Consider the following 23,598-nt stretch of genomic DNA (forward strand, 5'->3'; position numbering starts at 1 on the left):
TCATCAATCTCCATATCTCATCTTGTAAAAATGAAACAATATACTAATATACTTGTTACACAATGACTTCCAATTCCTCACCCCCTGACCCCTGCAAACACCATTCTGCTATGTCCCTGATTTTGACTGTTCTTAGTATCTAAAATAAATGGAATCCTACATTTGTCTGTTTGTGACTGGCTTACTTCTCTTACCATAAAGTCCTGAAAATTCATTTATGTTGTATCATATCATAAGCCAAAATATCCTTCCTTTTTTGAGGGGGTTGTATACCAAGGATTGAAGTTGGGTACTCAACCATTGAACCACATCTCCAGCCCTATTTTGTATTTTATTTAGAGACAGGATGTCTCACTGAGTTGTCCAGTGCCTTGCCATTGCTGAGGCTGGCTTTGAACTCACAATCCTCCTGCCTCTGCCTCCCAAGCCACTGGGATTATAAGTGTGTGCCACCTCACCCAGCACATCCTTCCTTTTGAAGGCTAATATTCATTATAAGTGTGTGTGTGTGCGTGCGTGCGCATACACACATATATTTGGTCATCCACTCATCTGTCGTAGACACTTGGGTTGTTTTCACCTTTGTACTACTATAATAATACTGCTATTCAAGCCAGAATTAGACATTCAGTCAGTATATGTAGGTAAATCAAGTCAGGCCAGATCAAGGAGGCCAATTTGAGTCCAGGCAGACTGCCCTGAAGAACTGAAATACTAATGCCTTCAGAGTCTTTCCTCCACTCTTATCAAGATAACCTGCCCCTGTTCTAACCTGTTGCTAAGGTAACCTGTCCCAGGGATTATCCCTCCCTAAGAAGAGTTATAAAAATTGTTAATTAATGTGTCCTGGGCTGCTCCATCTGGCCCTTCCCCTAGTCCATCTGCTTCTCACCTTTTGGCCATCCCACTGAGCATCTCGGAGCCTAGTCCTGTATGCAGGGAAGAGAACAGGAAAACAAATAAAGCCTAGGACGTATAAAAAAGGCAGAATGCTCTCACTTCTTGGGATACCAGGAGACCAGCAGTGGTCCCTTTCTCCCTCCTGGGAGAAGTCTATGTTATGCCTTTTTAAATAAACCCTATTTTATATGCTTGCCTTGACATGTTTCTCTAATTATATTTAGTTATATTTCAACTTGTGAGGAAGAAGACTCTTCATCAGTAACTGGCAGTATCACTATGAACATGGGCGTTAAAATATTTCTTTAAGATTCTGTTTTGAATTATTATGTTGTATACTCAGAAGTGAGATCACTGGATCATGCAATACTTCTGTTTTCAATTTTTTAGGAAGCAGCCACACAGGTTTCCATAGCATATCTTCAATTTTTCATTACCACTAACACTCTATAATTTCTTTACATCCTTGGCAACACTTTCTACATTCTGCTTTTTTAAAAAGACAGTAGTCACCCTAATGAATGTGAGGTAATATCTCACTGTAGTTTTGATTTTCATTTATCTGATAATTAGCAAAGTTGATTGTCTTTTGTGTGTTTGGTTGAATCTTAGGAGTTTTCTATATATTCTGTATTTTAATCCCTTATCAGTTTGTCACCCCCTCTGTATTTGATGGTGGGTTGGTTCCAGGACTCATTGTGGATACCAATATCCACAAGTCCAATATAAAAACTGTATAGTATTTATATATAATGTACTTACATACTTTCCTATACTCTAAATTATCTCCAAATTACTTATAATACCTAATGCAATATAAATGTTAAATAAATAGTTACTATATTGCATTGTTTAGAGAGTAATGACAGAAAAAAAAAGATTAGGAAATGTTTGGCACAGACTAAATTTTTAATTTTTTTTCAAATAATTTCAATCCACAGTTGTTTGAGTCCATGGACATGGAACATTTGGATAATGATAACAAACACTATATGTTCTATAAAGATTTTTCTCTGTTGTGTTAGTTGTCATTTTTCCCCCAAAGGTTTCTTTTGATTCACACAGTTTTTGAATCACCTATTTTTTTCTTTCTTTTTTTTTTTTCCTGAACTTTTTCTCCTCCTCCTCCTTTCCTTCCTCTCCTCCTCCTCATTCTTCTTTACTGTTCTTGTTATTGTTGTACTGAGGATTGAACCCAGGGACTCTGTACCAATAAACTACATCCCCAATCCTTTTAAATTTTTATTTTAAGACAGTGTAATACAGAGTGTAGGATTTATTGGATGTGGGTGGATTCACTGTCTTAAATTTGACACAGACACAAGGGTGAGAACAAAGTAACAAAATTTACTAGATAAAGAAAACAGAGCTCCCAGAGGTGTGTGAATGTGTATGTGTGTGTGTGTGTGTGGGGGGGGGGTGTCCCAAGAGAGGGTTGCCAGTGAGTGTCTGTTGTCTAGGGATTTTTATGAGCTTAATCTCTCCCTGTAGGTGATTGGTGAGATTAAGAAAGGTGACAGGCAATCAACACTCTTCGTCTTGCCTTCTTTAGCAAATCTGGAGAAAAGTGATTTCTAAGCCTTTATTAGCACAAGGATGGGGGTGAGGGTCATTTGGAACAAGAGGAAGTACCTTTATTGTTTGGTTCTATCTAGGGACTTCTAAGGAACTGTTCTTATGGCTAAGAATAGCTGAAGTCATAAACTTGATTTCCCTATACTCTCTTCCTCCGTTTCTTCTCTGAAATCATTTTCCTGGCTGCCTATGAGTGAGCTATTTTTCTGTTTCATGAAGGTCTAGCTAATTTGCCCAGGCTGGTCTCATGTTTATGATCATCCAGCCTCAGTCTCCTGATTGTGGGATTACAGGTGTATGCCACTGCATCTGGCCCCAATACTGGCTGTCCTTTTGGTGTCATATTTAAGAAATCATTGCAAAATACAATTCCACTATTTCCCCCTAAATTTTCTTCTGAGTTGTATTATTTTAGGTCTTAAATTCAGGTCTTTGATCCATTTTGTGCTAATTTCTATGAATGTGTTAGATAACAGTCAATCTTTATTATTTTTACAAGTAGATATCAAATTCCTTAGAACCATTTGTTGAAAAGATGTTTCTTCCCTATTGGATCTGGGCAGCATCGTAAAAATAGAAGGGTTCTATTCTGATTATATGTCTGTCTTTATGCCAGTACCATACTGTTTTGATTATTTTAGCTTTGTAGTAAGCTTTGAAGTCAAGAAGTATAAGTTCTCCAGCTTTGCTCTTCTTTTAAGGATCATTTTGACTATTAAAAATGCATTTGATTTGCATATTTTGAGCATGTTTCCTAGCATGTTATGGGTTTTAATAGTTTCTTATTGTATAATTTCTTTAACACTTATTAGGCACAATGTCATGCCATCTTCAAATGGATAAAATTTTACTTTATCCTTTCTATCTCTATGTCATTTATTTTGTTCTCTAATTGTCCCAATAAGAATTCCAGTAAAATGCTGAACAGAAGTGAAAGAGCAGATATCTTTGGCTTGTTATCTATCTTAAGAAGAAATCTTTTAGTCTTTTACTACTAAGTCTTTAACCATATTGCCATGGGGATTTTACTTATGCTTCTTATTGGGTCGAGGAACTTCTATTCAAAGTTGGTTTACTGATTTTCTTTTAATCATGAAAGGTTATGAATTTTGCCAAGTGTTTTTCTGTGTCTACTTATTTGATTCTATTCCAGTCTGTTTTACATACTAGATCTGGACTCATGTCTCTGCTCTCTTGCTGTCCCCTGTTGCCAAGACACTGTATATGGTGCATCCATCCTCTGATTGAAAACACCTCGAGTACACCCTTTTATTGACTAAACTATGATTTCCCCCCTGTTCTCCCTTCCATGGTTCCCCTGAGACTCAAAGTCTAGTCAGCTGATTTTGTCTTTCACTCACTTCCAAGCAGTATTGTCATTTATGACAGTGTGGGTTGTATACCCCACATAACTATGACTTCCATTATTTTTGCTCATCATAAATTTCTATATTTATTAAAATATCTGTCAGATAGCAGCAAAGTCTTTTGCAGAAAGGGGAGCTTCATCCACTATATTAAAAAATGGGCTGGCAGTAAGAAGGCAGTAATCTCCTCAAAGAACACAATATCATGTGATGACTATTGTATTCTTGGCACCCAGCATAATAAAAAATAGTTCTCTCCTGCATTTAGGAAATAAATTAATTACAGATATGTTAGTAAATGAATGAACGCAAGCCTGAGAACAGCCTAATATTCTGTCACCTTCATAGCATCTCAAACTTGGTCCTCATTTCACCTCAGACTCCAGTTTTGTTTCTTCCTATTAAAGCTGTTTTTAAGAATTACTAGTTCTGTTCTTTTCAATCACATTGGTTTCTCTACCATATCTATTAATGATCAGGCATGTGTCTTCCCAACAAGTGATCTCAACATTCTAGGAGTCAATAGATGTTACCATTGCTATCTGTATCTTTCTTCTCTGTGTCCCTTTATTAGCATGTATTTTTTAAAAATAACTCTTCTTCAAATGTTGGTCCCCAACATTTTGACCAGATAACACACATATTATTTTTTTTGCCAGCTGTTCTATAATACATTTAGAAAAGTTAAAGGTATAATTTTAAAATATTGAGAATAACTTTACAATAAATTAATTGGAAGTACCGTCCTAATTTGAGAGTTTTCTAAATAGTAGTTTATTATATATAATAAAACTAAAATTAAAAAGAAAAGTCATAGTAGTGTACTAAAGAGAAAATATGAAAATTTTTACATTTAAAAATATTGGGCTGGGGATGTGGCTCAAGCTGTAGCGTGCTCGCCTGGCATGAGTGCAGCCTGGGTTCAATCCTCAGCACCACATACAAATAAAGATGTTGTGTCCGCCAAAAACTAAAAAATAAATATTAAAAATTCTCTCTCTCTCTCTCTCTCTCTTTAAAAAAATATTATCTGCATGTTAAAATAGAAGGAATAAAAATAAAACTATGATTTATTACCACCATGTAGATGGATTTATTTCTTAAAATTTTTAGCAGAAAATAAGTATTTAGTATTAAATTTAATTGTCTTCAATGTGATTAAGTTTTTTATTATTCAAGATTATGTCATTAAAATTAATCAGAGCAAACTTAATTAAAACTAAAACAAAAAATAATATTACTATCAGATTATTATATATTATTAATCGTATATGTGTGTGTAATACATATACACATATAGTTACATACACACATATGCAAATACATATGTTATTTTTAAACATTATTCCAGTATTTGATTTGATACAATTATAATTTAGTCATTACAATAAGGAATCTCTAGCTATGGAAACATTCCTATAAATATGTGTTAGTATTCCTTAAGATGAAACTGCAGTTTTTAATTTTATCAATAGATGGCACTACTATTTACCATATTTCTTTTTTTTAATAAAACAAAGTATTTACTGAAATATATCAATACATTTCATTTGTGTTGTAAGAAACATAAAAATAACACAATTCATCTCATTAAATAATATAATAAAATTAACATGTAATTTGTCTTCCTAAAAATTTACTATCCATAAACAGTTTATTCTTCCCTTGACATATTGATGTATTAGTCTAAAATATTCATTTTCAAAAAGGATACTTATAATCTTTTACTAGTACAACATGATATTTAGTATAAAAGCCATTTTAATTATTCCCCAATTTCAATACTTTCTTAGACATCTATTATTATTACTATTATTATTATTATCATCATCATCATTTTGATGCTGAGTAACTTTTATAGAAAGATAAATTGTTGATGTTTGTAGAAATTGTATTATCATTGGGTATTTTTCTTGCTTTGACTATTTTTATTTTAAAGTAATCAGTGGTCTTAAAAGTGTTTTGGAGGAAACTCTCAAAATTTAATAGTAAAAATTATCTGTTAATAGAGTACTAATGAGTACTGCTAATAGTCACAAATGATACACAGATTGAGCATCCCTTATTCAAAAACTTGGGATCTTAGTATTTCTGGTTTCTAGATTTTTAAAAAGTTTTTGGATAATTTTCATATATATAGTGAGATATTTAGAGAATGAGATCCAATTCTAAATAGAAAACTCCATTTATGTTTAATATACACCTAATTCCTATAGCTTGAACCTAATTTTACTTAATAATTTTCTGTGCCTGCTTTTTGACAGACCAATCACATGAAGTCACTTGTGGAATTTTCCACTTGTGGCATTATACTGTGCTCTAAAATGTTTCAGATTCAGGCACTTTGGATTTCAGGTTTTGGTAGTAGGTAACCTGCACCTGTATTTTCTATTGTTAATTCCTTTTGCAACTAAATAATCATCAAAGTTATGTGTATTTTGTTATAACAAACTCTCAAATCAGTATTCTAGATTCACAATATAGGAAACCTTCTACTTTCCCTGTGGCAGAGCTTATTTAAATAAATTTGAGTTAGTGGAAATTTGGAGGCAAAAGAAAGGAATTTATAATGTTTTCTTGGGCCTTCTTAATAACAAAATAATCAGAGCCCTCTAATCTATGCTAATGTCTCATATTCTTGTGGCATATCCTGACTGTAATCATCTGCATTATCATATTCACCATATTTAGCTATAGGAACATCTTTTTGTATTATCTCTATGGAGTCTTTGCCAATTAACACTTAGAAATAAGTTAATATAAAGAACTCCACTAAACCCAAATCCCTTACCTTTAACATAATCTCAATAAGTATATTGAAATAAATTCACATATTCTGCTTACATGACCAATATTACATTGTCATCTGTAATATTTACCTGCATGAGTTATAATCTTATTCAATTAAAGAAAATTGAAGCAAACCAGATGTATGCTTCACACATTTTGAGACAGTTTTGCTCTTCTGTGTTGCACTCAACTTTCTAGATTTATCTGACACCACAAATCTCAAAAATCCTATATAGATAAAAGCTATATTGCTGCTTAGGCCACCACAACATTTACCTGCATGAGTTATAATCTTACTCAATTAAAGAAAATTGAAGCAAACCAGATGTATTCTTCACACATTTTGAGACAGTTTTGCTCTTCTGTGTTGCACTCAACTTTCTAAATTTATCTGACACCACAAATGTCAAAAATCCTATATAGATAAAAGCTATATTGTTGCTTAGGTCACCACAACATTTAATTGGAAAACTAACCTGTTATAGGATTAGTCTGAGTGCTGATTTCATCCTTGTTAAGAGTGTACATCTTAAAACAAAAATACCACGATTGTGTGTAGAGAGGCCAATTTTCACATTCCACAAGCCACTTAGTTGATTATTTACTTTGTGATATTAAAAATAAAAAGGCTTCCATTCAATAAACAGATTAAATTTTGTTTACTGTTTACTATTTGCAAGATACAATATTAAACCTACAAAAGAAAACAAAGAATGTATGAGACCAGGCCATTTATTGCCCATTTTATCTAATTATAAGTCTACATATACATTTAAAAACCTAAAGGAAAGGTGACATATATAACAAATTAATTACTTAATTAAAAATCTAGGAAGGCTGAGTGTGTGAGGTAGAAGAAATTACCCTGAGCTATAGTGTTCATTGGCATCTTCAATGTAGTACATAAAATATTAGTTGGTCCTTGGAAAAATGGTCTGACTTAAACCAGAGAGAGTCAGAAAATCATGCATGCCAGTTCTTATACACTAATGACTTAATTTTAATTTTTGAAATTATTTTACTTATTTATTTATATTTATTTACTGGCACTGGAGACTGAACCCAGGAATGCTTTACCACAGAGATAAACCCAGAGCCATTTTTATTTATTTAAAGAAATTAGTTTCTCTAAATTGTTTAGTGCCTCACTAAATTGCCTAGGCTAGCATTAAATTTGCAATCTCCCTGCCTTATCCTCCCAAGTCACTGGGATTGCCAGTAGTGAGTCACTGCACACAGCATGCATCAATGATTTAAGAACTACATGCTACAAGAGTAAACTGAGGCTAACTGTGGTGGCACACCCCTATAATCCAGCTAATTGGGAAGCTGAGGTAGGAAGGTCATGAATCCTAGGATGATATCAGCAATTTTAAGAGACTAAGTCAAAGTAACAAGACCTGAGCATGAAGCTCAGCACTATGTCCCCTGAGTTTTATCAGAGACCCAGGATATAACCTCCAGTATTGCAGGGGGGAACAAAAGAAAAAAGTAAACTAGAGCAAACTATATTGAAAAATGCCTAGGTCTAGTGATATGTCATGTAGGGAGTGAAGAGTAAAAATCAAGGAAACAAATTTTTATAATTATAAGAAAAGCATAAAAAGTATTAATCCAAAAAAAATCATAAAAGCCAATATATATAATATGAAAATGTATTCTACCAGAAGGCAACACATTCTTGGCTGAATTACTACTACAAATGATGTTCTGTTTTTATTATTAAAAAGTTCTAAAGCATTCTTCCTATTTGGTCAAGTTAAAAAATGAAACACATATCAAAGAATGAAATAAAATTTACTAATATATGGTATAAAAAATGTGCTAACATAAAGATTAATGAGATTAGTCTAGTCATAAATTGTAATAACTGCCTGCATTACATTAATTTATTGTTTTGAACTTTAAAGATGTCATGATACTATTTTGATGTGAAGTATGATTCAAATATAATACAGGAGAAGTAAGCATGAATTATATACTTTGAATAAAAAAGATTGAAAAAAATGCCCCAACCAAAAACAGTAAAACAACACAGGGAAAGATATTAGGTAAATTTGTTACTTTAAATGAAGTTAAATTTATTTTGAGAACATATGGATTAACAAGTATTCACGCAAATTGCAAAAGGTGCTTAAAATCTAATTAAGCTATCATGAGAGTGCCCTCATGCTAAATCTTAAAGATCAAATAAGCCTCATTATCACGTTAACCTTCTTCCCACTCTCTTGTTATACAAGTATCATTATATTAATTAGTCATTATACTGTTCTTTAAGTGCGGGCCACCTCATAAGTGTTTTGTAACATTTCTCAGTACTTATATGCAAAAGTTGTAATCTATGAAATATGACTCCTATCAACTAGTTCAGTAAACCAGGACATGCTAATCTAAATATATAGATATAATCAGATTATAATGTTATGAAAAAAAAAGTTTCAAAATACCTAAACACGTTCATTAATTTGACTTACCCATATAAAAAAGTTCTGGCTGAATGGATTTAAGTTTAAATCAATCATAGGTGAAAACAAAGTAATAGTATCTGATAATGGGTCATTGTTAAGGTTTGAATCTGGAATGTCCCCCAAAACTCATGTGTTGAAGGATTGGTTCCCAATCCAGCATTGTTCTGAGTTGAAGCTTTTGAAGTGTGGTTGTATTATGAGGGCTGTGACCTCATAAATGGATTACTGGGAGGCATCTGAATAGATTACTGGGAGCCAGTGGAAACTGTAGGAGGTAGGACCTGGTTGAAAGAAGTAGGTCACTGATGGCTTTCCCAGCAAGGATATTTCTTGTCCCTGACTCTCCAGCTCTACTTCCAGACCCTATGAATTGAACAGCTTTCCAACAAAACATAGATTTCACAGTTATGTTCAACCTCATTGTAGGCCCAAAGCAATGGAGCAATGGATAACCATGGACTAAAAACTCTGAAATCTTGAACTAAAATAAAGCCTTCCGTCTTTAAATTATTTTTCTCAAGTGTATGTCACAGTGACAACAAACAAAAAAACAACTATTTGCTCATAGTAACAAAAGACTCTGCACACCTCTTTGATTCATGCAGAAGACTATTTCCTTAGCCTTTATTAAATCCTCAAAGTAGGAGAAGGAAAGAATACCTCTGCTTGGTGTGTTTTGGAAAGGCTGAGCACAGCCCACCCTTTCTCCCACTTTGGATCTGCCTGCAAAGAGGATGCATAATGCCCTCCTCTCTTGAATCTATCCCTAGTGTTGGATGTGTTGGATCTATCCCTATGTGCTGAAGTCTGTGGTTGTGCGGTGATGCCTGCCAATGACTTGGTACATTTTTGGAGCCTCTAAGCAGTTCAATCAATAATTTAGGTAATATTTTATCCAACTCAGTACTACATGTTTCTCTGTATTGGTTCTAAATACAGAAGGATTGGTCCTTCCTGATTCTAAAGTCCGAATCAGGAGGGGGAAGAGAGTTGTGTTATTAACTGATCTCCTACAAGCCCAACATGTGGGGCTTTGGGAGATGTGGAGAAACTGAGAGAGTAAAATGTGATTGACAGTAATACTAATACATATCAAAGCTGTTGATATAGCTCTAGTGAGCAACTTAGCCCTGATGGTATATGCCTTGGAGCAGATCCTTTTTATAGTAGGGAAGTTAGCTTCTATATGCTGCAGCCTCAGCAGGTGGTTTTAAGCCTTAATAAATATAGGCTAATTAGGTTTGATCCCAGTGGGCTACTTTTTTGTCATTAGGGAATAGCTGTGTTTATGCAGGCAGAGCTGTATCTAACCAATACAGACCTTAGAAAGCAGGTCATCCTGTGTACAGGCTGTCATCGTTCAGCTTCAAATTACACAGATGCAGTATTGTCTGGTATTTTAATCAAGGATGATGCAGAAAAAAGTCATTTTTAGGTGTCAGAAGTGGCTTCTGCTGTTTCTCATCCAGGTTTACCTGATAGCCATGACAGATTTTTTTTTTTCTACTTTGTTATACTATTGCAGAGGCAGCTAAATTCTATTAATGCTACAAAACACAAAGTATAGGTTAATGCTTTAAATTATTAATAGTAGGCCGAGATACCAAAGTTATTACCCAAATTTCATTATGTCAACAGGCTCTTGTTGGGCATTCAAAGGTTGTTAAGCACCAGCTTACTGCTATGTAATAACAAGTACTCTAGTATTAACTTTTTACAAGTCTGATCATGGCTTTAGATTGCATAGATCTAGAGTGTGTCTTCAACCAAGGAGAGGTTATGTATTTTATTTTATTTATTTATTTTTGATAAAATACTTTTATTTATTTTTATGTGGTGCTGAGGATCGAACCCAGGGCCTTGCACGTGCTAGGTTAGTGCTCTGCTGCTGAGCCACAACCCCAACCCAAGATTATGTATTTTATTTAAAAGCAACTACAAAGCAAAATGCCATAACTGCCATAAAAATTCCTCCATATCTAATATCTGGGTACTGGGCCTTTAAAAATGTGTACCTTCAGTCAAGGATTGTCTCCACTTATTATACTGTGAAAAGCAAACCTTATTTTAAAGAAATTTGAAGGGTTGGATAGATATAGAAAGGAAAGCATTGCAAATGTAATGCCTGAGACAGCAATGAAAGTTCTTTTCTTTCACTGCTTCTAAAGAATTAGATTTGCTCAGGATATCAAGTGGAAAAGGAAGTGGTTTAAAAATGTGTACTTTATTTTTCCATCAGAACTTGAGTACATGAAAATGAATACAAATAAAGGAAGAAAGGCTGATAATGGAATCCAAGTTACTTAAGAACACATCTTTACGGACAAAGCAACCAGATACAAAAGGAAAATTAAATCTTTAAATCCAATACAAATACACACCCTGTGTGGCTCTGAGGACTACTTTTCTTAAGGAAAATGTCATCAGAAATGGAGGACATGTTTTAATTATTATATAATAAAGCCATAGGTAGGGCCAACTAATCTGACAGCACAGGAGAGCTTAAATTTTCAGGAGCAGACAAAATAGAATCTATAATTAGTAGTGAATGAATGAGGAACATCCAATTATTTTTTTTTCTTTTTCTTTTTCTTTCTTTCTTTTTTTTTTTTTTGGTACTGGGGATTAAACTCAGAGGCACGCAATCACTGAGCCACATCCCCAACTGTATTTTTTATTTTTGTAGTTCTTTTTTAGACACAGGGTCTCACTGAGTTGCTTAGTAACACACAGTTGTTGAGGCTGGCTTTGAACTCAAAATCCTCTTGCCTCAGCCTCCTGAGCCACTGGGATTACAGGAATGTAACACCCGACTCAGCTCCAATTATCTATTCATGGATATTTCAAGACATATTTTTGAGTCATAACTAGGTGCAAGGCACTGTTGTCTGTACTTAAAAGAAATGAGAGAGGGAGAAAGAGAGAGGGAGGGAGGAAGAAAGAGAGAAAGAAAGAGAGGTCTCCAAAGTATGTCTTCAAATAATATAAATCAAATATGCTATTATTTATACAAGACTGGAAATACAGCTGCCAGTTTAACAGATAATTTGATTTTTTTAAACAACACATGAGAATATATACCTATTTCAAAAATGGTAAAATATGATTAAAATGTTTGTAAATAACATGTTAAGAGGCATGCATTTTGTAAGAAGGTAATGGTATTTTGGATAAATAGAGAAAGAATTACAAGTACATGAAGGTGTGGGTGAGAGTAGTTGCGATTTTAAATTGTGTATCTGTATAGGCTTCAACAAGAGAGTGACATTTAAGCGAAATATAGAATTTAGTACCAAGCACACTAGAGATCTGGCAAGTATCTTTATGCAGAGAGAACAGCCAAGTGTAGGCACTTGTTTGTTATGCTAAAGGTCAAAGAGAAGGGGAGACCTGATGGCAGCTGGATTCAACTTTTCTTACTGCAAAGGAAGAGGGTAGAAGGATAAGAAGATACAGGGAAATCTGAGATATCAGAACATGTGTTTTTGTGTAGTGCTTTCAGAAAGCTGGCTTTTAATCTGAGAGATATAGAGAGCTCTACATGATTTTAAACAGAGGAGGCACATAATTTGACCATGTAAATGTAAAGTTGGGGATACACAAAATCAGCATAAGTGGGGAAAAGCCCTGCTTTTTCAAAAATCTCTATCAAGCATTTACACAAACTATAGGGGAAAATGTGGAAGAACAACAAAGAACAGCAGTATAACAATTTCATAGCATTTTGGAATGCATTTCAGTGATAGAAATTTCAGGTTTGCATGAAGCTATCCTATGGACCTAAGGGAACATGATCAAGAAATCTATAGAATCAAGACTCTGAGGGAAGACACAGTCAAGATGAAACTAAACTATAAAAGAAATCTAGGGAGGAAAATAATGGATTATAACTGGACATAGGTTAGGTCTTGTTCTAATGGAAGAATAGCCCTTAGGTGGGATCATCCAAATCACTAAGGAGAAGGTAGAAAATATTTGTTTGAACTGAGAATGATTTTAGCAGATAGATGTAATATTTTCATATCTTTCACTGTGACAGATCCCAGAGAGTACAACACAGAGAGGAATATGTGAGTACAAAAATGTTTGGGTCTGAAAGCAGAGAAGTAATAAAAATAAAAAATAAAGGAGAAAGATAAATCTATTTTACCAAAGCAATAGTTGAAGTGGTAGAAAGTGACAGATCTCTTCTGAAAGGAGGAATACAATAACTAAGAAAATTCAAGCATAATAAAGGGGGAAATGTAAGTATCAATCAATCAATCAATCAGGCAGAAGATCAAGAAACTTTATAAACTGAAGTAATAACACATTATTTTGCTCTCAGTAAGATGCAGATTTCTCAAAATCCCATAAGAATACAGTTTTCAGAAACATTAAACTCAATTTTAGATTCTGAATCAGTTAAAGATACATACCAGGTGAAACAGGGTGAGGCTTGCTAAGATACCAATAAACAGTACTATCACAGATAAAGGTAATTCTGTTGCAGCACTGGATCCAAAAATTGTCTGTCCCAGGCGACATCAGAAATGTCTTAAACTTTTTCGTGGAGAAGTGGTTCTCTCCATCCTTCTCCCAGAAAACTTACAAGCATTGCATTCTTGTGGCAAAATCAGGCTAGATTCACACTAAACATGTTATGTGTTCTTTTTTGAACACATAGCAAGCTTACCCTTCTCAGAGCTCTTTGCAATAGAATGTATTGATTAGCATCCTGGCAAGTCAGCAAAAGTGCTATTGGCCAACACAAGTTCTGCCCTATAAAAATGTCCCCCACAAACTTTGTCTTTTTTATTGTCTTGCAAATGAACACAAAGGATTCAGTGGAGGGCCCCAAGGTCTCAGGAAAATGATTCTAAAACGATCTGTGCCAGAAATCCCCCCACCCCTCTATCCCAATTTCTGCAGTTTCTAGAAAATCAGATTCCTTACATATATGACAGAAATATGAACTTATCATGAAATTGCTTTAAAGCTTACGTATAATTTCTGTATTTTATCTTGTGAACAGTAACAAATAGTTCAGAGACTGGAATAAGAACATGGAGTACTTTTTCCTTTGTAATACCATAGCCTCTAGCTAGAAGGAGCTATGTCACTAATTATTTAAAGTAAAATTAAACTACATTTGCTTTAGAACAAAGATTGAAGTAAAGTATTTGACAATATTATTACAAAGGTTGGAAAAGGAAGAGATCAAGCATACTGTTTTATTTTTACATGAAATGGTAGAATATTAGTTTAGATACTTGACAATATATTGAGTTTCACTTTGTAAATGTAACTTGGAGCTACACCTACAAAATTAAACAGAGGTAAAACTAATATGTCAATAGTGGAGATGAAATGGAATTCTAAAACTTACACAATCCAACAGAAGGCAATAGGAAGAATAGTGAATAGAAATGTAATGATTTGAAAACAAATAGGAAGTTGGTATGCTAAAAATCAGTGAGAATGAACTCAGAATACAAATGTTTAAGTCATCACAAAGTTAGAAGTTTTCAACTCACTGAAAGGAAACAAGGAATTTAAAATTGGATTCTTTGTACTTTACTTGTACTTTAATTTTTTGGACGTTCTTTAGACTTCAACTTACAAGGGCAGAAACATTTAATTTTTTTATTTTTAATTACCTTGAAATAACTTCTTTAGGACATTATTCTTTTCGGGTTTTATTTCTCTCTGGAAACTTAATAATTAAAAATTTTAGATATTGTATTTTAAAACGCATCTCTGTATTCTTGTTATTACATAACTGGGGTATCTTGACGTCATGATTTAATCTAATTGCAGAACCTCTAGATAGTTCTATTGAATGGTATAAATGAACACAATTTAGCATGGAAAACAAAATATAGAAATAATTTTCAAGCTTCAAAATTAATGACTGTTCTATCATGTTTCAAAACCTTCCAGAAAGAAACAAATAGTGCATACCAGTAGCTCTCAGGAGGAGCTACACAAAAACAATAATAAATATTAAGGAAATGATTTTTCTAACTATGAGTGCCTCCAAAAGCAGTTCTGAGAAAATAATTTAGGACAAACTAGTTGATTTGGGAAGGAGCAAGTGAGATAGTGGGAAAATTGAGACTAAGGAAAATAACAAAAATAACAACAAATAAAAGAAAAAAAAGGAAAATATTTATGCATTCCTGAGATTTATTCTTGAGATGTTATCACTATGGGCAAAAAAAAAATGCTTCCCACCAGTTTAGTTGAGTCCCTGGGAGTTGAGGATTATTCCCAGGGGGCATTAATCCCTGGTACATCTAGGCTGTCTTGAACAAAACTGACAGATCTTTAGGAAGTGTGGCAGAGAAGACAGATTCTTGCACTAGGACGCTATTAGGGAACTTCCATCCTAGCTGAAGTAGCCATGGGTGGGATATGAAGCAAGTCATGAATATTGGCTTCCTCAGAGCCACAGAGGGAGAAGACTAAAACTATCTATGACAGATATCATCCCCTAGACTACCATGAACTTAAAGATTCAGTGAAAGTTAAAATAATAAAAAGCTGGAGAATATGAGGAAGTGATATATTCCTATTTGTCATCTTTCTAAGGAATAAATTTCATAAACTTAATAATTGGAATCTCCAGGAAGGTTTGCTAAAACACAGGTTGTCCTATCTACCCCATGCTCAGAGACTCTGAGAATTTTCATTTAAAACAAGTTGCTGGTCCTGCTTATTCAGGAACCACAGAGAAATCACTAAAGCTGCAGTAAGGAAAAGCTTCTCACTCTCCCATCCAGTATGGGGAGAGTCCACAGCAAGAGGTGGAGAGTGAAGGAGAGAGATGGTCTTCCTGCTCTCTGCATCTTACTACTTACTGAAAGGTTTTATTGTCCTCTGCACTTTGATCATACAGAACGCTTAAGCATAGAAGGCTCAGAGTCTGGGCAGAGGATACTGTGCTGTCTGTGATAGATGAGGAAGTTTAATTTCATGATGCAAGAAAGAAATTTACTGTTGCCCTATACTTCAGACACTTTACCTAAATTACTTTGTTAGTAATGCAGGTGATGTTTTGACGTCTCTATGTTTTGGCTTTTTGTTCAGGTATTGCTAAAATCTGAGGGAGAAAAATACGACTGTTTTATGTTTGGCTTTTTTGTTTAGGTATTTCCAAATTTGAGGGAGAAAAATAAAACTGTTCTATATAGACATCCTATAAAACAAACATTATTATTCAGTTTTTAACATGAGTAGGAAAAAAACAATTTATTCTATATTATATGTTAGGGTTTAAATAATTTGAATGGGAGAGCAGTAAGAACATACATATGGGTCTTTTGTGAAATACTGATAAGCCTTCTGCCCACAGGGTAGTATAAACAGTCAATGACTTTTAAAAATTTCAAACATTCTATATCATAAGCTTGAGATCTAAAGACAATTTGCTTTATATAAAAAGAAAAAAAGCATGAAATGAATCCCACTGGTACACTCAAACTCCTTTAATTTATACACAATATTTCCTCAAATAAGGATACAGAAGCGCTTCCATATTTCAATAATCTAATTTTATATTGTTAGAAGGAAACAGGGTTATTGATAGACCTTTATTTAGCTTGTACCCTGTGATATTAAATAAACTCTGCATTTCAAAACACTTAGGAATCCCAATATCTTGTGGTATTTTCAGGGATTGTCATGGTAATCAAATATATATTTTATTTCTATTACTAATTGACAAATTGTTAAGACAAACATTTTAAATCCCATATTAAAACCTGATTTTCTAAGGTCCTTTCAACCTTTTCTAAAAGGAAATGGAAAATAACTTAAACTAGTTTTAGAGATTTATTGGGTCCATAAGTGTGCTACCTAATTTGCATCTTGTTGTATTTTCCAGTGTCACTCCTCATTCCCAGCTATTTTTTTGTTATTGTGCTATAACAACTGATTAATCCCAAGTTTGCTATACTTATTTATATACAACATATGTTTCAAGTTATTATGCCAAAAGCAAAACATCATAAAACCAAAGGAGAGGAAACTGATTTAAAAATAAAAACAAAAATAAAAACAAAAAAGGCTTGGTATAAAAAATTAAATTTAGTGCTGCTGTTTTATAACTAATCTTAGCATTTCTAGATATTTTATTACAAAGAATCATTATTCTATTACTGTTTTGCAAAATGCATTGGCATCCCAGAGATTTTAATTGCAATAATGGCTAACTAGCCACCCATGATTTATTTCTCCCTATCTTCTCATTAGTTGGACTTTTCTATTGTTGTTTGTTGCAATATACAAAGATCAAAGAAATATACTTTGTAATTATTTTGTATTTGGGGAGGGTCAATAAAAGTTTTGTGGGCTGGGGTTGTGGCTCAGTGGTAGAGTGCTTGCCTTATATGCACAAGGCCCTGGGTTTGATCCCCAGCACCAAAAAAAAAAAAAAAAAAAAAAAAAAGGTTTTTGATGGTGTGTTTATTAAAACTTCTTAAAAGAACTTTTTCATGTCAGGTTCTATTTTTTCCCTTCCTCCTTCTTCCTTTTCCTTTGTTGAGATGCAGGCAGAATTTATACAGCCATTTTGAAAACACAGTATGCCACAGAGAGTAGAAACAAAGAGCTAATCATAGTATGGAACATTTTTGCTACTATGATATCATAGCTACCAGGCCAAAATCAACCTATTTATACTTCATGTTATGTGTAAGAAGAACACACCTGTATCTTCTTTGAATTCCCATTATTTTGGATCTTTGTGACAGAATCCTACATTTCAGCCTACAGATTCTCTTACAATACATTTTCTATTTTGCTTTCTGGATTCTTCAAATAGTTTAAACATTAAAAATTGTCCTTGAGAGGTACTTACTGTTTTCCCATCTTGATACAAATACAGTAGAAGTTTTTGACCAATAATGGTTGTATTTGATAAATTAATATTTTTCTCCTATTGGCTAAATGTAAAACTGATACAATAAATTTAAAAGAAAAGTTAGGCTGTCTAAACATTTATGAAACTTTAATGGGGCATAAATTTCTCTATGTAGACCAAACCCTCTATGTAGACTAGAGCATTTGTTATGAACAGAAATTGCCAGATACCTTGAGAAAATTATTTGAATGAAGGTATTGCATATTTTTCTAATACCTAATTCTAGTAATATTTGATCAATTTGTGAATTCTAGTTAATTGTTCACTTCAAATCACATTCCTCATGGCCTCGTATGTGCTTACCTGCCACTAATTCTATGTCTACCAGTGTAATCATCGCCTTGTTACCTGCTTACCTTACCCCTGTCTCTCTCCTAATTATTAACCTAACAAACAAAAATGTTCATTAACCCTTTTTCCTCTGACTGAACTTCACAGTCAAGTGTAATAGAAGGAAAACAAACTAAGGTGTACCACCTCGTATTACATCCAAGCTATGTCCAATGTACCAGTGACACATTGCTATTTCCATTACCCTCCTCCTCTGCAAGATAATGGTTTTGCATTACTTCCTCTCCTCAAACCATTTCATTCTTACAACCTCTTCATTTTCATCTATTGTTATTCCTCATGTTACTAGGAAAAAAAAATCCAAGCAATGAAAAGAGGATTTCCTCATGCTTCCACACCACAAATCTCTTTGGAAATAGTCTTTCTCCCTGTTTCTATAGATGATTCATCTTCCAAAGACCAGTCCCTCCATTTGTGTATTAGATCATGTCCACTTTTTAATGTAAGTGATTTATTGCTGTAATTATCCCTTTTCATCTGTACTGGAGTATTCACAGCAGCATTAAAAGATTCTAATTTTTATAAAATTCCCACCCTTGATCCCACACACTCTCCATCTTTTACAGTTATCTGTTCTATTGTAGCCAACATTCATTCTCCTTTGCAGTTGTCAATATAATGTTCTTTATTTTTTTTACCTTCCATTCTCAAAATGGAAGTAAATTCTCTTGAATTTATTCTAAAATCTTATCCACAATATGTGACAAAAAGTTGTTTTACAAAAGCTAGTAATTACAATTTCTCAAATTTAATACTTAAATTATATTTTATCATATTATATTAAATTATATTCCTCATCTTGCTTACCCTCTTAGCAATGTCATTGTTCATATCTCCAAACCCCATCTATTCGTGTAATACCTGATACTAAGGAATTCAGAGTAGTTTAAATGCAGTAGAATGTAACACAAAGAGACTGCTGTTTTTCCTTGTAAGATACTGGTTTAGAGATTGGTTCCTAGGAAAGGGGTATCATTAGAGTTTGCACACCGACCATCACTGCTAATACTAAATTCCTCCTAATTAATTCATATATCTGAGGCTAATGGAGGGGGGCACCATGTCTGAGATCTCATTCCTGAATTCCATCTTCAGAAAAACATGACATCAGAGAGTAAACAGTTCATTCACAGGAGAGGTGGAATAAGAAGCTCTATTTCCCCAATGCTTCTCAGCATACATTTTGAAACATAAAAGCCTGAAATTTGGCAGAAAGTCTCCTTCCTGAGTTTCCCAGGTAGAGCTGGCATATAAGTGAGTTATGGAAGTAATCTGCATCAGACATGAATGAGGAGCAAAAACTCCGGAAGAGCAACCACTTAGAATGATTTTCATACTCTCCATGCATGACAATTGCCTGGGAAACTTGTTAAAATGCAGATTTCAAATGAAACTTCAGATAGCACTGGTGAAACATAGGTCTTGAATTTTTGATAATTTTCTTAGATGAATCTCATGCAGGTGGAACATGAACTACGTACTTCTAAAAAAAACTACCAAGTACTTAGACTGAAAGAACTACCACTGGAAATGAAATTAAGAGATAAATGAATTTCCTGTTAGCAAAAATTTTAAGAATTTCTCCTTGAATTAAAAAATAAAAATAAAAAGGGGCTGGCTGGGGCTGAAGCTCAGGGGTAGAACGCTTGCCTTGTATGTGTGAGGCACTGGGTTCTATCCTCTGCACCACATTAATAAATTAATAAATAAATTAATTAAATACAGTTATAAAAAATTCAGGCCACTGAATTTGTCAAATAGGCAAGAAGTCAATAAACAATAGCACAAAAAGGAAAATAGAGGCCAGTCATGCATTAATAATTTCCCCATGGATGTAGTATGTACACAGGAAGCATCCCCAATAAACTGAGCAGGTACGATTGCTATGTATGAATGTCTAACACCAAATATCTGCGGTCAGTTGTATGCAGTAAGTCCTTTTCATCTTTGCTGCTTTTTTCAATGGTTTCATTGGAAATTAGATTAAAAGCTTTGAACCATATCTAGTTACCAACTGTGTTTGCACCTAAAAACAAACCCTAGACCTGCATCTGGTCTGTTGAATGTCAACAATTGTCAGACCAGACTCCCAATATTTTCAAGTTTTTCACAATTGTCTTAATTAATTTTGGGGACATAAATTTTCCATTACAGGATACTCATTCTAAGACTTCTTTTCTCTACTTTGACTCTCATATCCACAGCTCCTTCCTCTGACCTCACATCCATTTACAGTCATTCTAAGGAGATCTAATCAAGCTCAGATACTTGGCTTCACATACAGTTTATACACAGTGATCAGTGATATTATCTAAATATACAACTTTGGGCTGTCACTCTCCTCAATTGAATACTTGACTTTTCCATCAATAATTTCATTTAAATTAACATGTTGAAAATTAATCTCACCAGGCCCTAAATAAGTTTCTTCTTCATTTCAGTAAATATGACAGCCAGTCATTTAACTTAATGCTTCTTTCAAATTTCCTTGGGCTAATTCTTTAACTCTCTCTTTCTCCCTCTCAAATGCTATCACTCAGTGATAGTGTCAGGTCTACTTTCAAAATACATTCTAAATTTCATCATTTCCATATAACTCCATCATTAACAGTATATTATAAACCACCTGCATTTCTTGTCAGATGACTAAAATAGCTCTTTTTAATTTATTCATCTATTTTAAAACAAGACAGAACGTTCCACTTGATACATTTACTCTTAGGATGGAAATTCAAATATGTAGCTAGGTCTACAGGGTTACATGTAATCTGACTCCAGGTTACCTTCTTAATTCATTTCAATCACACTAGCCATCTTCCTGTTCTTACAAAAAAGATGACTAAAATTCTATATCCATTTTATACATCACAGAACATATTAACATTATGTAATGATAAATTATAAAATGAAAAAGTGTTTATTAATAAAATACATGCAACCCTATACTCAAGTTTGAATTAAAACAGGCTTTTTCAATATCTTAAATGTATATTCATCTGACTATTGATATATTAACCTGAAAAAGTAATTTAAAATTTCAATGCTTTTGTTTTCCAGTTAAATTGAGTTACTTTATAACATTTTATGGTGACAAAATAAGAATTGATAGTATTTATTGATTTGTGAATTTTTTTAATTTAAAAAGATTTTACATTAATGCTAAGTCTCAAAACAAAAATTAGCAAATTGGCAAAGTTTTAAAAATTGAAGCCTTACATGCCTAGTCAACTGTAGTTTTAACAGTGGTAACTTCACCTCCTGAATGTATCCCTCATTTCTCTAAGGCTTATTTTTTTTTTAAATTTTTTTTTTCTTTCTTCTCCCCCTCCCACTCCCTAACAAGATTGGGGAGACAGTGTTATCTTTTGTTCTCCCAATTAATTGCCCTTGAACATACCCACTGTAGGGAGGAGATGGCTGCTGAGGATCAAGGAAATGAATATCTCCCAAATTAACAAGTGAATCCTAACATGCCATCAGGGTACCCTGGGACTCCCTGCCAGAGCACACCTGGAATATAACCCTTTAAGTTCCTTTAAAAGACCCCTGTCCCTCCTGATCAGAAGAGTCACAGACTTTGGGACAGGAGTCCCTGGTAAGCAATAAACCTTCCTTTTTCTTTTTCTCAAAACCATGTCCTCATTATTAAATTAGCACTGATTGACATTGAGGACGGAGACCGAGCTTTCAGTTACATGATGATCTTTGAATATTAAATGAAGCTAAAAAATGATTACAGCAGCACACACTTCTCTTACCATTCACTTGGAAAATGTGAGTCTGATAGACATGTTCATAGCCATCAGCGTAGCAGGTATAATTGCCCATGTGAGTTGTGGTAACCTTAGTAATATACAAGGACCCATCATCTCCAAAGTCCTATAGAAAAAAAAATATAATATAAAATAAGATGTTTTTATTTTAACAACTTCACATTTTTGAAAGGTGTAGTATTAAGCAAAGTAGATAGACTAAAATATTATTTTAAAATTATCAAAATTGTTATTATGAATGTGGAGGACTTTGGTTTAACAGTTGCATAAGGTATATTTTGTATAAAAAGTGTTATCTCACTCATAAATATAGCTTTTCCATATTTATTTTAGGTATAAGAGTTCATAAAATAACTTAGCTCCCACATATTTGTTCTAATTTACTTTTTTACATTAATAAAGTTATAACATGTTTCTATCTTATTTATAGCCAAAAGAGTTAATTACATTTTTTCACACTTTTAATGACTCACTAATTTTCATATTGTCCAAAGTGTGTTAAAAATAGTTATTAAAACAGTGTGATCTCTGAAAAAGAAGAAGAAGAAGAAGAGGAGGAGGAGGAGGAGGAGGAGGAGGAGGAGGAGGAGGAGGAGGAGGAAGAAGAAGAAGAGGGAAAAGAAAGAAACATATAGCCATATCATTGAATGGGGATTTCTTTCCTTTTCTTTCTTTCTTTTCATATATATATGAACACACACACACTAGGGATTGAATTCAAGGCCTCACACAGTCTTGCATTGTATCACTGAAGTATACCCTTAGCCCTGATTTATATTTTGAAGCTTAGAAATGAGCAAGGCATTTGAATAAAATAGCCACACTTTTCAAACTCAGTTGAAACAAATCCATAAAAACTTTGGAAAAGATAAAGGAAAGAAAGTTTACACTGTTTATTAATATAAAATTCAGGAAGTACCTCAGAACAACAGAATAAAATTTGGAAAATCTCTTTTTCTCTTTTTTTATAAAGGCAATGGATACACTGGGGAGGGTGGGGATGTCTAATTCATTTTTTCCCCAGAATTCTGAAAAGAAAAATGCTCTCAATAATTTGCAGATTATTTATAAAAACAAGTGATTGACTATTAATAAGAGTGACAATATTTGTGTATTTTAACTTGACTTCCCCTCTCTCTTCACAGCTCTACAGTAGTCTTTAACTAACAGCTATTGGGTTCAACTGGAAGCTCCTTGAATACATACATTTACATGACTTATTTTTATTTGAGCAAGATTTACAACTCACTTTGTGTAAGCAGTCCTATTGAAAGGAAACAACAGAGGTTGTTTACCTGTACAATTTCCTGGGATAGAGATTTAGTTAAGAATTAAAGTAGGGTAGCCAAAAAACTTGAAAGAAAAACTGGGGAATGGGATATACATAGAGTGATTTGTAAAACTCCACACATATTCCTGGGAATGTAGAAGGTCATATGTGCAGGAATGTACTCATGCCCAGAAAACAT

At 33.6% G+C, this 23,598-nt stretch overlaps 1 protein-coding gene across 4 annotated transcripts in view; it reads right to left on the reverse strand.

The window, feature by feature from the left end:
• Fstl5 (follistatin like 5) overlaps positions 1-23,598 on the reverse strand; it is a 762,470-nt gene that overhangs the window by 181,714 nt on the left and 557,158 nt on the right. For all 4 annotated transcript variants that reach the window (XM_048813586.1, XM_048813584.1, XM_048813585.1 and 1 more), the window contains exon 8: positions 22,115-22,235. In XM_048813586.1, the coding sequence (XP_048669543.1) occupies positions 22,115-22,235 (121 nt within the window). The remainder of the gene's footprint in view (positions 1-22,114; positions 22,236-23,598) is intronic.

Source organism: Marmota marmota, unplaced genomic scaffold (genome assembly GCF_001458135.2).
Source record: "Marmota marmota marmota unplaced genomic scaffold, marMar, whole genome shotgun sequence".
In the NCBI taxonomy this organism is placed as follows: Eukaryota; Metazoa; Chordata; class Mammalia; order Rodentia; family Sciuridae; genus Marmota; species Marmota marmota.